At 44.4% G+C, this 13,072-nt stretch overlaps 1 protein-coding gene across 2 annotated transcripts in view; it reads right to left on the minus strand.

The window, feature by feature from the left end:
• The window catches only part of ADGRA3 (adhesion G protein-coupled receptor A3), a 99,475-nt gene that overhangs the window by 3,506 nt on the left and 82,897 nt on the right, over positions 1-13,072 (minus strand). For both annotated transcript variants that reach the window (XM_068278087.1, XM_068278095.1), the window contains 4 exons: positions 11,893-12,017; positions 7,895-8,018; positions 4,143-4,288; positions 395-490 (listed from right to left, as the gene is read on the minus strand). In XM_068278087.1, coding sequence (XP_068134188.1) covers positions 395-490; positions 4,143-4,288; positions 7,895-8,018; positions 11,893-12,017 — 491 coding nt within the window. The remainder of the gene's footprint in view (positions 1-394; positions 491-4,142; positions 4,289-7,894; positions 8,019-11,892; positions 12,018-13,072) is intronic.

The raw sequence follows: 13,072 nt of genomic DNA on the forward strand, positions 1-13,072 counted from the left end.
ACTCAGGACAGTGCTCCAGGCTACGGTCTGGAGTAATGGTATTTAAAAACGACCCTATGGCAGGATCAAGAAAAGTGGATGCCAGTTGCTTTAGATTGTCAGTTAACAGAGTTCTGGATAACACATCCCACTGTATATAATGATAAAAAAAAGAGACAAAAAGCTCTGGTATGAAAAAAAAAGCAGTTTACACAGCTATAATCAGTTTCATAAGCTGGCAAGACTCAGGCACAGAGATCAGGAAAGAGATGTAGCTATCTACAGTGGAACAGGGAGATCGTATTCTATAACAGGATCTGCAATGGAATGTCAGCTCACAAAAGCACATCATCATTTGTCTGTACAGTTCCCAACGATAAAAAGAACATTCAGGACATTCTGAACCTTTACTTACTAATGCGCGTTAGGTTGGCACCCATAGTTCTTAATGTTTGCAGCAGCCGTTATTCCACAGACAATGATAGGGATGCCGCCACCGATTAAGTAAAACCTAAAGGGGGTAAAATAAATGAACTTATCAGCGGTTGATTAATAACATGATCTAAAAATATTTATACAACTGTTTCCGTGGCTATTTCCTACTGCCGCTGAATTGCAGATTAATTCAGTCAAACTTCCTGCAAGCGTGACCATTTCATTCATCACTTTCACAGAAATACAACGGCATTGTCTATTGTTGTTGGACAGGGGCCAAATTTACAAGAAAGGAAGGAAAAAAATAATCTAACAAAAATGTATAAATTCTACTGCCACCTTGTGGACGGAGTTGCTGTAAGTACCCTTCAGCTTGCTAGAGAGATTAAATGTGCGGCAGGAAAACTGGATGTTTGTGTAAAGGAAATCTGAACAGAGAACAAGATGGAGGATGCCTTAAAGTGTAACTGTTGGGCATAAAATTAACCACTTCCGGATTCTCGGAGCGTATATACACGCCCCTGAATCCTGAAGTGTATTCCATGTTCCATGTCAGTTCCCGGAGGGTGTCTCCGTGAACACCCTGCGAGCCGATCGGCGGCTCGCAGGGTAAATGTAAACACACGTGGAAGACCTTCCCCGGTGTTTACATGTATACGGCGCTGCTGCGCAGCAGCGCCGTAGAGGAGATCGGTGATCCCCGGCCTCTGATTGGCCGGGGATCACCGGCATCTGATAGGCTAAAGCCTATCCCATCAGGCGCAGGACGGATTTCCATCCTGCGCCGCTCACAGGGGGAGGGAGAGGGAGGGAAGGGGAAGGAAGCCAGGAAGCGCTGCGGAGGGGGGCTTTGAAGAGCCCCCCCCCCCGCAAGCGCAAGCAGCCGGCGGCGATCAGACCCCCCCAGCAGGACATCCCCCTAGTGGGGAAAAAAGGGGGGGGGAAGTCTGATCGGCCTGGCTGCAACCTGATCTGTGCTGTGGGCTGGAGAGTCCACGCAGCACAGATCAGCACAAAATAGCGTGGTAGGGAAGTGGTTAAAAAATCAATTCTTAATTTTTATCTGGTAAACCAGTAATAAGGATGCTAACCAGGCAATCCAAAATTTAAAATCACGATTACTATTTTTGTGTATAAATGATTATTACCCAGTTTACTAGACTCTTATTTGGTACACAAAAAGGTTCTTCTCTATTTTCCCGCAGACTTAACTAATGCAGCCTGATTGGCTGAAGCCTCTTTCCCTCCTGTTTTCCCCTCCCACACCTCTCTTCCTCTCCGACTGGCCAATATTTCTCATGCTGAGACAATGCACTTTCTATAGTGAAGGGCGGGCAAATCAGGCAGAGGAGAGTAGGGCAGGAAATGACATCAGGATTGGCTTCAAAATAGCCACCATTAAAATAGGAAATGCTAAGAAGGATTTTTTTTTTACTGTAGAAAATTCACTAATATCAAAACGTGGACAGTGCAATACATATGTGATGTAAGTAGTGCAAGTATTTATCTACTTATACAGTATGTGTTTTTTTCCCTGAGACAGTATGGCTGACAGCTCAGAGCCTATGACTATAAGTATTAGGGGCAGAGGATCAGCTGGACAGCCATACAATTTGCATTGTTTACAACATACATGTCAAACTCCGGCCCGTGGGCTAAATCTGGCCCTCAGAGCCATTCAATTTGGCCCTCAAGAGGTTTCCCCACTTTGCATTATGTTTGGCCCATTAGACCACCAGGGAAGCGATATTGGAAGTGAAGCCCTAGAACACCAGGGCAGCCATATGGAGGAGGGAAAGGGAAAGCACTTCACACTAGGGAACTGTATAGGGGAGGTTGGGGGCCTCTAGACACCAGGGAACTATGTAGGGGTTGGAGGGGGAACCATTAGACACTTGGGAACTTTATAAGGGAGGAAGGTGGCCAGTAGACATTAAGATTGGCCTGCGACTTGGTCCCAATGTACAATTTCGGCCCACTTTGTATTTGGCACCCCTGGTTTAAAAGGAAAAAAATAGGTGTCCTTTAAGAAAGCTTTACAATTTTGAAGTGTACCCGAGCTTCGGCTGCGAGTGTTCTCACACGAGCAATGAGCTTTCTATTCAATCGTAAACTCGGATCCTGCACCATTTTCTGAGAGTTTGTGATTCAATAGAATAATCGCTAAGAGCTTAAAAAAGTGCTTTGAAATGAGATTTTCTGAGCTCTTTTAGTGAATAAATACATTGTAATTATTCATTTCCAGGGCAAAGAGTTCACTTCCTGACTGAAGTGAAAAAAAATCCCTACACCAAAGCGCTTAGAAAAGCGCAAATCGCTCTGAAAGTGTTTAGAAAAGCGCTTTCAAAATCACCCAATATATCGCTCAGCGCTTGAGATAGCACTGGTGATTTATAACGTAAACAAAGCCTGGATTTGGACATATAGCATAAACTATGTTTTTTGGTTTATACAATACTGCAACATTTAAAGGGAATCTGAAGTGAAAATAAACTTATGATATTATTTGTATGTGTAATATAGCCATGAAATGAAAACTTTAGCAGCTGAGATATGAGTCTAATATTGTTTCCAGTACAGGAAGAGTTAAAAGACCACTATCGTGAAAAATGTAGGCAGTTAAAATCTGACAGAACCAACAGGTTTTGGGCCAGCCCATTTCCTCATGGGGATTCTCAGGGTTTTCCTTGTTTTCAACAGCATTTCATGAACAGCAGTTGCAAAGTCTAACTGACTAAATCATGTGCAAGAGGAAAGGGAGGCTGGCTGGTATCTTACTATTTTTGGCAGTTCAACTGCTGTTCAGGAAATTCTGTTGAAAACAAAGAAAACCTTGAGAACCCCCCACAAAGAGATGGACTGGCCGAAAACCTGTCAGTTCTGTCAGATTTTAACTGCCTACTTTTTTTCAAGATAGTGGTCCTTTAAGAAACTCCAGTTATCTATGCAGAAGAGCTTCACTGAGCTCTCCGACTTTCAAAGTCGCAGAGAGCTCTGTCTTCTGAAGCTTATTATCTCAACTGTCTCATTGTATTTTGTTTTTTCTGCAGAGGAAAGTTCAAAAGGTCACTAGCCTGCTTTGTGAAATCATTTAGAATGCTGAGTGTAATGTGTAAACTGCAAATATTAGAGAATGATGCAATGTTATTAAAAAAACAAAAACAAAAAACTATATAACTGAAAATAAAAATATGAGACTATTTTCATTGCTACTAATGTTCCATTAATTATCTGTACTACACAATCAATTCATTACAGGTAGTCCCCGACTTACGAACGCCCGACTTACCGACCCGCCGATACGAACGGCATGGATTCTGTTTCCATGGGAAAAAGTCAAAACATTTTTTTTTCAAATTGGACTTTAAACTTGTATAAGCAGGTACAGAGGGCAGAGGTGACACAGAGGGGCATACTGGAGGCACCGAGGAGGTACAGGGGACAGAGATGGCACAATGTTCCGACTTAAGAACAAATTCAGGTTAAGAATGAACCTACAGTTCCTATCTCGTGACTACCTTTATATCATAATTATTTTCTTTTGCTTCAGTGTCACGTTAACAATAAAAGTATGTAATAAAAGAAAAACACTATGGTATATTTTGTACAAGAAGACAACTTTGTTTGCATCTCTAAAACATTGTAACTCCAGTCATTTGTAGGTAGGGGACTGTCTGTACCACTTCAGTCACACCGCAGCAGTCCAGGTAAAACTTCATACTGCATACCTGAGCATTGGTCTAGGAGGAGGAGGCAGCTCATCTGGATCCTGACACCGCTTGGCTTTCTTAGTGACTTGCTTGTAAATGTTTCGAGCTGTGACGCCCACCCAGAGCACTGTAGCCAGCGTGGAGTAATGGAGGAGAATTCCGATCTGAAATGAAATATATAAAAAAAAAAAAAATAAGTTACTTACTGCCCGTACAATACCAAAAACAACACTACAAGCTCTTGATCTATTTATTGGGCTTTTGGTTTACCCATTGAACTCAGCGATAACTAATAAAGCTAGTGTTGGTGCATTCAGCATCCTCGAATGTGCAACCTTGTTCCAAATTCTGCTGATCGGAACCTTCATGCATATGCGCTTAGCAGCAGAGGTTGTTAACCCTTTAGCAGCCAATTTATTTAGAGGTTTGCAAGTGTTCCAGGCCAATTGAATGTAGCACATTTTATTTCTTATTGGTTACATTTCCCCGCTTCTAATTAGTACTGCTATAATGTGTATTTATGGCCACTTGTCAGTAGGGGGGGGCAGTGTGAGTCAATAACAGACTTCTGCTTTCTGTTTCTATATTTTATGCAAGGTGAGAGAGAAATCAAAGCATTCCAAGAATTTACAGCACAATGAGTTCTGGCGACTGAAATCAAAAGCAGTGAACTTATCTTAAACGAGATAACTCTAAGTTCCTAATGTGTTACAATAGCCGATCTTCTAGCTAGGGGGCCGGGAAAGACTATAGTAAAATATTGATAATATTGCATTATCAATATTTTAACGAACGGCTAAACCTGGCGCCCAATAGTAAGGGCACCACCGCAATAAGTAATCCCTGGTATGGTTGCATCCTCTGCATCTCCTATTGCTACACCACTGTAGTTGGGAAAGGAGGGGGGCTTTATCAGCATAATAAAGTGTGTCCAATATTAATCATTAGGAAGCCACACAAAATAAAGCAGTGCATCCCGTACTTACACATCCGTACAATTATGCATGCGGCATATTAAAAGTCATTAGGGTGTATGCAGAAAATTGTGTTAAGCAGGATTACGTGCGTGAAGTCTTACCGCACAGTGAGTAGAGCAGAATACATTGCATGTAATGTATTGCATTCTGCTCTACTCATCTTGCGGTAAGACTGCATGTTATTCTGCTTAAAGAGAGTCTGAAGTGAGATAGTTATTTTTACCTGCTAGTTTGCTTAAGAAGTATAAGAAGAGGTGAAACGCCGCATTCCAGCGGCAAAAGGAGGGGTTTAGACCCCCCAAATCCCCGGGGGGAAATCTAGGCAGTGCTTCCTGAAAGAGGCTGAGCTCAGCGCTGAAGTCAATCGCTGTCTCTCCCCGACCCTCTCAATCTTCCTTCACAGAGAGGGGCGGGGAGAGGCAGAGAACTGTGGGCAGATTGACTTCAGTGAGGCAGAGCTACAGCTCAAAGCTCTGCCTCCCCGGGCAGCAAAATCCAAGGCTTTGAAAGACGTGGATGTTTGCCCCGGGGATTTGGGGGGGGGGGTCTAAACCCCTCGGGAATGCAGCGTTTCACCTCTTCTTCTACTTCTTAAGCAAATTAGCAGGGAAAAAAATAACTATTTATTGTCGCTTCAGAGTCTCTTTAACGCTGTTTATTGCGTACATCCCATTGAGGCTAATACTCTAGATGAAGTACTAACTAAATCACCTGGAAAAAATTCACAAGTGAGCAAACAAGGTGTTCCTACAGTCACACGCTGGATAGTTTTTCAGGTTTAAGGCTAGGTTCACACTTAAAGGGAACCTAAACTGAGAAGACTATGGATTTTTTCTTTTAAAAATAATACTAGTTGCCTGACTTTCCTGCTGATTCTGTGTCTCTAATACTTTTAGCCACAGCCCCTCAACAAGCATGCAGATCAGGTGCTCTGACTGAATTCAGACTGGATTAGCTGCATGCTTGTTTCAGGTGTGTGATTCAGTCACTACTATTGTTTGAAAGAAAACATCCATATCCCTCTTAGTTAAAGCGGAATATAACCCTGCATTTCAACTTTGCTCTAAAATATTATTTACAGCATATTATATGCAAAAAGCATTTTTTTTTTACTAGACCAGCATTGGAAGGGTTAAACACAGACGTTTCAAGTTCCGTGGAGAGATATGCAGAGGTTCAGATTGTTACATTCTATGTATCTATTGATAAACAGTTACACACTCTTTGGCAGTCCTCCAAGCTCCTTCTCAGTCAGAGAGATGAGTCATTCAACACTTAGGCCTCGTTCACATCACAAACGCGGATGGTCATGCGTGCGGAACGCATGCGAAACGCAACGCGTACGAACGCACGCCATCCGCGTTTGTGTGCGTTGCGTGGCTGATCCCATCACTGAAAAGTGAATGGGACAGCCATGCGTTTTAGCAAAAAATGCATGCAGCATGCGTTCCCGGACCGCACAGGTCCGGAACGCATGCAGTGTGAACATCAGACATTGCACTCTATGCAATGTCTGATGTCGTGCGTGTCGGCCACCTGCACGCGTTTCCAAAACGCGGCTGGAAACGCGTGCAGTGTGAACGGGGCCTTAGATACATTTCTGTAAACAAAATGTATCTCTTTTCAGCTTTGGATGCGTCTGCAGAAATCTAAAGGAACTTTAAAGCCCTGTGTAACCCTTCCAATGCTGGTCTAGTAAAAAAAAAAAATGCTGGTTGCATATAATATACTGTAAATAATGTTTTAGAGCAAAGTTGAAATGCAGGGTTATATTCCGCTTTAAGGTTCCCTTTAAGCTGGACAGTGTAGTGCAGGCATGGGCAAACTTGGCCCTCCAGCTATTAAGGAACTACAAATCCCACAATGCACTTGCCTTTATGAGTCATGACTGTGGCTGTCAGACTCCTGCAATGCATTGTGGGACTTGTAGTTCCTCAACAGCTGGAGGGCCAAGTTTGCCCATGAATGGTGTAGCGTAGGGGTCTCAAACTCGCGGCCTGCGGGCCATTTGCGGCCCTCGATACAATATTTTGTGGCCCTCGCCGGCAAAAGCTTCCTTATAGTTCGCTTCAGTGCTCCCAAGTAATCCGCCGTACCCCCGCTGCTAAACTAGGGCTGCAGGGCCCCCAAATCGCCCGGGGGGCAATCCGCCGGCATTTCCTGGAAGGGGCAGAGCTTTCAGCTTCAGCTCTGCCCCTCCTGACGTCAATCGCCGCACGGATCGCCGCCTCTCCCCGCCCCTCTCTGTGATGTAAGAGTGAGAGGGGCGGGCAGAGGCACGGATGCGCCGCGATTGTGAAATTCCTTATGCGGCCCAGTCTCATCCTGACTTTGCCTCCTGCGGCCCCCAGGTAAATTGAGTTTGAGACCCCTGGTGTAGCGTCTTCTCCAGTGGTCTGTTTGTGGTCCAGTTGGAACCCAGGGCGGATGAGTTTCCACCACAAGCTTTATGGGAATTGCATCTGCTCTCTGGGAATAATCATAGACCGCACAAGAGTGTGCAGACTCACAAGTGTGATTCTTGTTATAAAATAGGATTCGGTCACTGTGAGTTTTTCATTAAGTCTAAACCACATGTGCCGAACTCCAGGCCTGGAGGCGGGCCAGATCCATGCCAGTGTTTAGGATGGACTGAGAAAGAGTAATGTGTTACCTGATGGACCTCGGCCCTCAAAGGACTGGTCTGACATCTCTGCTCTAAACTGACAAAAATCTCAGCTTTCCGCAAGCATTCCAAGGTAATAAACATGGCTACTATATTCCAGTGTTGCTTTGTGAAGCCGGCATACTTACAGCTTGACAGACGCTGGCGTTTCCGGTCTGAGTGATGCCTCCCACATACACTATACAGGTCAGGAAGATGTGAAGGTTCAGGTTCACCAACATGTGCCAGCTTTTAAGACTAACTCGAATAACGCTAGACAGAAGACAGGACACAATGGGAGAATGAGAGTTGGGTTTAAACTAAATAAGTATTTTTTTTTGTATGAATTTAGTGGTTTCTCTCCCCTCAAATATATTACATTTAAAACATATTTTATACTATACTGTATTCATAAATACTACTTATTTTTTCTTTTAATCTTCCTGTTTAAACCAGTCTGAAGTATACCGTCCCTTCACGCCAGGTTACAGCCTCCAAGGTAAAGCATCACACACACACGCTAGAGCAGGGGTGGCAAACTCAAATACAAAATGGGCCGAAATTGTACACCGACACCTAGTCACGGGCCATAATTGTACACTGGGACCTAGTCGTAGGCCAACCTCAACTGTCTACTGGCCACCTTCCTACCTTATAAAATTCCAAGATGGCCCTCCTCCCTCCCCTATAAAGTTCCCTGGTGTTTAGTGCTTCCCCCCTCCCTCCCCCATATGTTTTCACAGGTGTTCTAGGGTTTCACCTCCAATATAGCTTCCCTGGTGGTCTAGAGTGGGCCAAACATAATGCAAACTGGAGAAACCACTTGAGGGCCAAATTTAATGGCTCTGAGGGCCAGAGTTTGAAATGTATGCGCTAGAGGGTTCTTGGGCAAGGCGGCATGTTGGAGCTGTCTCTGTGATTAAACTAATGTGTGTAGCGGCCCCGATTCGTTGTCGTAAGATCTGGAGTGCCAGATCTTCTCAGCCAAACACAATGGCCTCAATTCTGGTAGGGTTTTCAAACAAATTACCTCATGTACGGTAATTTACCTCATGAGGTAATGACATTTAGCAATTCTGGTAGGTTTTAGTCATGTTTTACCTTCTGTGGTAAATTACGAGGTCATTTTGAGTTAATTTGCATCTATTTTACAAAAAATAGCTATTCTCGTGGAATTTAGGGAGCATATTAGCACATAATTTATTGATCAGTTTAAAGAGAGTCTGAAGCGAGAATAGATCTCGCTTCAGACCTCATAGATAGCAGGGGCATGCGTGCCCCTGCTAAAACGCCGCTATAGCGCGGCTTAACGGGGGTCCCTGTCCCCCCAAACCCCCTCCGTGCAGCGGGGGAGCGCTTCCTGGTTGGGGCAGGGCTAACCGCCGCAGCCCTGCCCCATGCGCGTCTGTCAGACGCGTATCTCCGCCTCTCCCCCGCCCCTCTCAGTCTTCCTTCACTGAGAGGGGCGGGGGAGAGGCGGCGATGCGCGTCTGACAGACGCGACTGGAGGCAGGGCTGCAGCCGTTAGCCCTGCCTCCAGGAAGAAGAATACGAGCAACCATTTTCCGACCAACTTTTGCGGGGGGGGTGGGGGGGGGGGTGGGTTGGGGGTGAAGGGACCCCCGTTAAGCCGCGGGATAGCGGCGTTTTAGCAGGTGCCCCTGCTATATATAAGACCTGAAGCGAGATTTAGTCTCGCTTCAGTGTCTCTTTAAAGGAATACTGTTGGGGGGGGCGGGGTCAAGGGAAAATTAGTTGAACTTACCCGGGGCTTCTAATGGTCCCCCGCAGACGTCCTGTGCCCGCGCAGCCACTCCCCGATGCTCCGGCCCCGCCTTCGGTTCACTTCTGGAATTTCAGACTTTAAAGGCTGAAAACCACTGAACCTGCGTTGCCGTGTCCTCGCTCCCGCTGACGTCACCAGGAGTGTATAGCACAAGCCCACTATGGTCTGTGCCTGCGCAGTACACTCCTGGTGACATCAGCGGGAGAGAGGTCACGGCAACACAGGCGCAGTGGTTTTCAGACTTTAAAGTCTGAAATTCCAGAGGTGAACCGGAGGGGGGACCAGAGCATTGGTGAGCGGGCACAGGATGTCTGCGGGGGATCATTAGAAGCCCCGGGTAAGTTCAGCTCATTTTCCCCCGACCCCCTACACTATCCCTTTAAGTCCTGCCTGTACCTGGAAGTAAAGTCAACTTGTATGCATTTTGCAAATGAAGTAAAACTCCAAATATTTACTGAATTTTTTTTTTTTATAAGGGATGCCTATAAATATACTTTTCATAGGTTGTTACATAATCAAATACACCTTCCCTCAAAAAAAAAAAAATCTTCCAAAGACTAACTTAGGGAAGACCAATAACGACTACTATTATTTATTTACTGCATGCTCACCGCTGAAATGCCGCACATTTTAACACGTTTGGAAATGCAGAAAAATCTTTCAGAATTGGAAAAAAAGAAAAAAAAAAAAAAAAAAAAGGAAAATACTGCACAAGGTATTTTACCAACAAAAACATTATTTACCTCACATAGCTACCAGAATGGAGACCATTGTTCTCCTCCTCCTACCCTTCCCGCTTGAAGCCACTCATGCGTCATATCGGCTGAACATGTTTCCAGGCTGAAGACTGGTCCTCCAGGGGCTTTCCAGGTCCTCTGTGACCCCCCCACCACCGTTGGCCGGAACTCTTTTAGTTCATGGTTGCTCTCCTCTTCCTGCACAGCTGCACTGGGCTTGCACAAATAAGGCAACGCCTGTGTAGCAGCACAGAGATGCTTGTGGACAAGCGGCTTTAGCTTACTGTGCAGGCGCAGTATGGCCACTCTTACACACGGTGGGGAGTGTGTCCACATACCCAACAAGCTCGTCAGACATGTTCTGAGGGTTTGTATGCGACAACAGTGGGGTCGAGGATAGGGATGATCATTAAAGGGATACTTAAGTCTGAGAAAAAAAAATGACTTTTACTCACCCGGGGCTCCCCTCAGCCTCCTGCAGCTGAACGGTGCCCTCGCCGGGTCCCTGCGATACACCTGGACTCGCCGGCGGCCACCTCCGGTTTGGCCGTCACCGGCCGACAGGCTGGGAACGTGGCTGATTATCTGTGTCCCCGGCCGCAATAGCATTATAGAGGGCGCTATTGCGGCCAGGGACGCGGATAATCAGCCGCGTTCCCAGCCTGTCGGCCGGTGACGGCCAAACCGGAAGTGGCCGCCGGCGAGTACAGGTGTATCGGAGGGACACGGCGAAGGCACCGTTCAGCTGCAGGAGGCTGAGGGGAGCCTCGGGTGAGTCATTTTTTTTCTCAGACTTAAGTATCCCTTTAAGATGCAAACAATTTCTCCTTGCATTCAAATTTCAAATTTAATGTACAGGTTATGCAGCTTGAACTTGGACCAATCAGAATAATTTCCTGTCTATTTTTATTTGTTCAATTTCAAGCTGCATATAATTTACATGAACTTTGAATGCAAAGAAATATTATTAGCATCTCAATGATCCCTAGTCGATGAGGAGATGGGAAGCCTGTGGACTAGGCGTTTCAAGTCAAGTCGTGTCAGCGCCTACTCAGCACTGTGCAGCGCCTGATGGAGGCGCTGCCATAGACCGTAATGTTATTTACGGCTATAGCAGCACAGAGGGAATTTCAGTGAAATTACTGCAATTTCTGGTGCCAGCAACAGCCAGACCCCAAAATATGACAAAGGAGTAAATTAGGCAACTTTGGTCATCAATCGTTTAAATTATCCAGAGCAGGGTAAAGTCATCTCTGAACTTCTCCCAGTGCCCAAATTAACATTAACCGCGGGGAAAATAAGTACATTATCATCTACCTAGGCACATTTTTGTAATTTTTTGGGAGGGGGGGGGGGGCTCACTGACCATGCCTACGGTGTAAAGCAGTGATTAGAAAATATTGCTACATATCTGTTTTCCAAACCATACAAAGCACACTACAATTCATTCCTTGTAGGATTCAAAAAATTACAAAATCAGCACCTGGTTGAGAAGATTTGTTCTACATTTTTCAGATGTTAGTATGATGAATATCTAATTATCATGGACTTAGGTTTAAAATAGTGATGTCAGGATGCAGCACTTGCCAAAAGTCATGTAAGCCAACAGCAGACTGACCCTTACCTGTGAAAGTACAAATAGCTGATAATAAGCAGCAGTAAGCATAGCAGTAACACCACAGCAGAGGCATACACAACTGGATGTAGCAGAGTCACTGGGTGGGTGTCCGGTTCCGTCCCTGTCAAGTCCTGTGAAATAAAAACACATCGCAATTAACATTGAGACCTGGCAGTGAAGTAACTAAAAGCAAAATGCAAACTAGAAATGACACAAATGCTTCTCCATACTACCCGTATGGCAATAACTCACGAGAAAGTAATAATGAATCCCATAGGCAGCAATGATAAAAGCAAAAAAACACACTAATAAGATGTGGCACCAAGTGAAAATAATGAGGACAATAGTTCTACTCATACAAAACACCACATTAAGCTTTTTGTCACTTATTAACTAAAAAAAAAAGTGAAATAAAGGATGAGATCAACTCAAACTAAAGAGAAATAAATACCTAAGTTGCCATGGTTATTGGACATGTTCTGTCAAATCTCTGCTGAGAAAACAGACCCTTGAATGGTGATTGGCAGCTATTGGCAATATTTTCTGCCTCCAGTTACAGGCACCAACCAAATTTGATTGGGTCGATTGATTGGGAAATGGGATTGTTAATGGTCACCCTAAAGGGGCACTACAGCGAAAAACTGTAAAATTTAAAATATGTGCAAACATATACAAATAAGAAGTACATTTTTTCCAGAGAAAAATTAGTAGAAATCTGACAAAAGCAACAGGTTGTGGACTAGTCCATCTCTTTATAGGGGATTATCAGGGATATATTTAATTTTCAAAAAGCACTTAGTGAATGGCAGTTCTGTCCAACTGCCCAAAAACTGTGTAGCAAGCAGGGAAGCTGGCCAGCATTATTGTTTAAATCCTTTTTAGGGAATATCTTTATAAAGAATAAAAGCCTTGCTGAGAATCCCCCATGAAAAGATGGACTAGTCCAAAACCTGTCACTTCTGTCAGATTTCTACTACCTACTGTAAGTGACAGCAACATAGGAGAAAAGTAATTTATGGCTCATTTTACTCTGGAAAAATGTTTGCACATAATTTAAAATTTTACAGTTTATTGCTGTAGTGCCCCTTTAACACAAGATTATAGGATACATACATGGCACATTTTATGGGGATTTACTCCAGATCTATTTTTTCACTATACAATGTGTATACAGATGAGTAAATGA

This window comes from Hyperolius riggenbachi, chromosome 1 (genome assembly GCF_040937935.1).
Source record: "Hyperolius riggenbachi isolate aHypRig1 chromosome 1, aHypRig1.pri, whole genome shotgun sequence".
Taxonomy (NCBI): Eukaryota; Metazoa; Chordata; class Amphibia; order Anura; family Hyperoliidae; genus Hyperolius; species Hyperolius riggenbachi.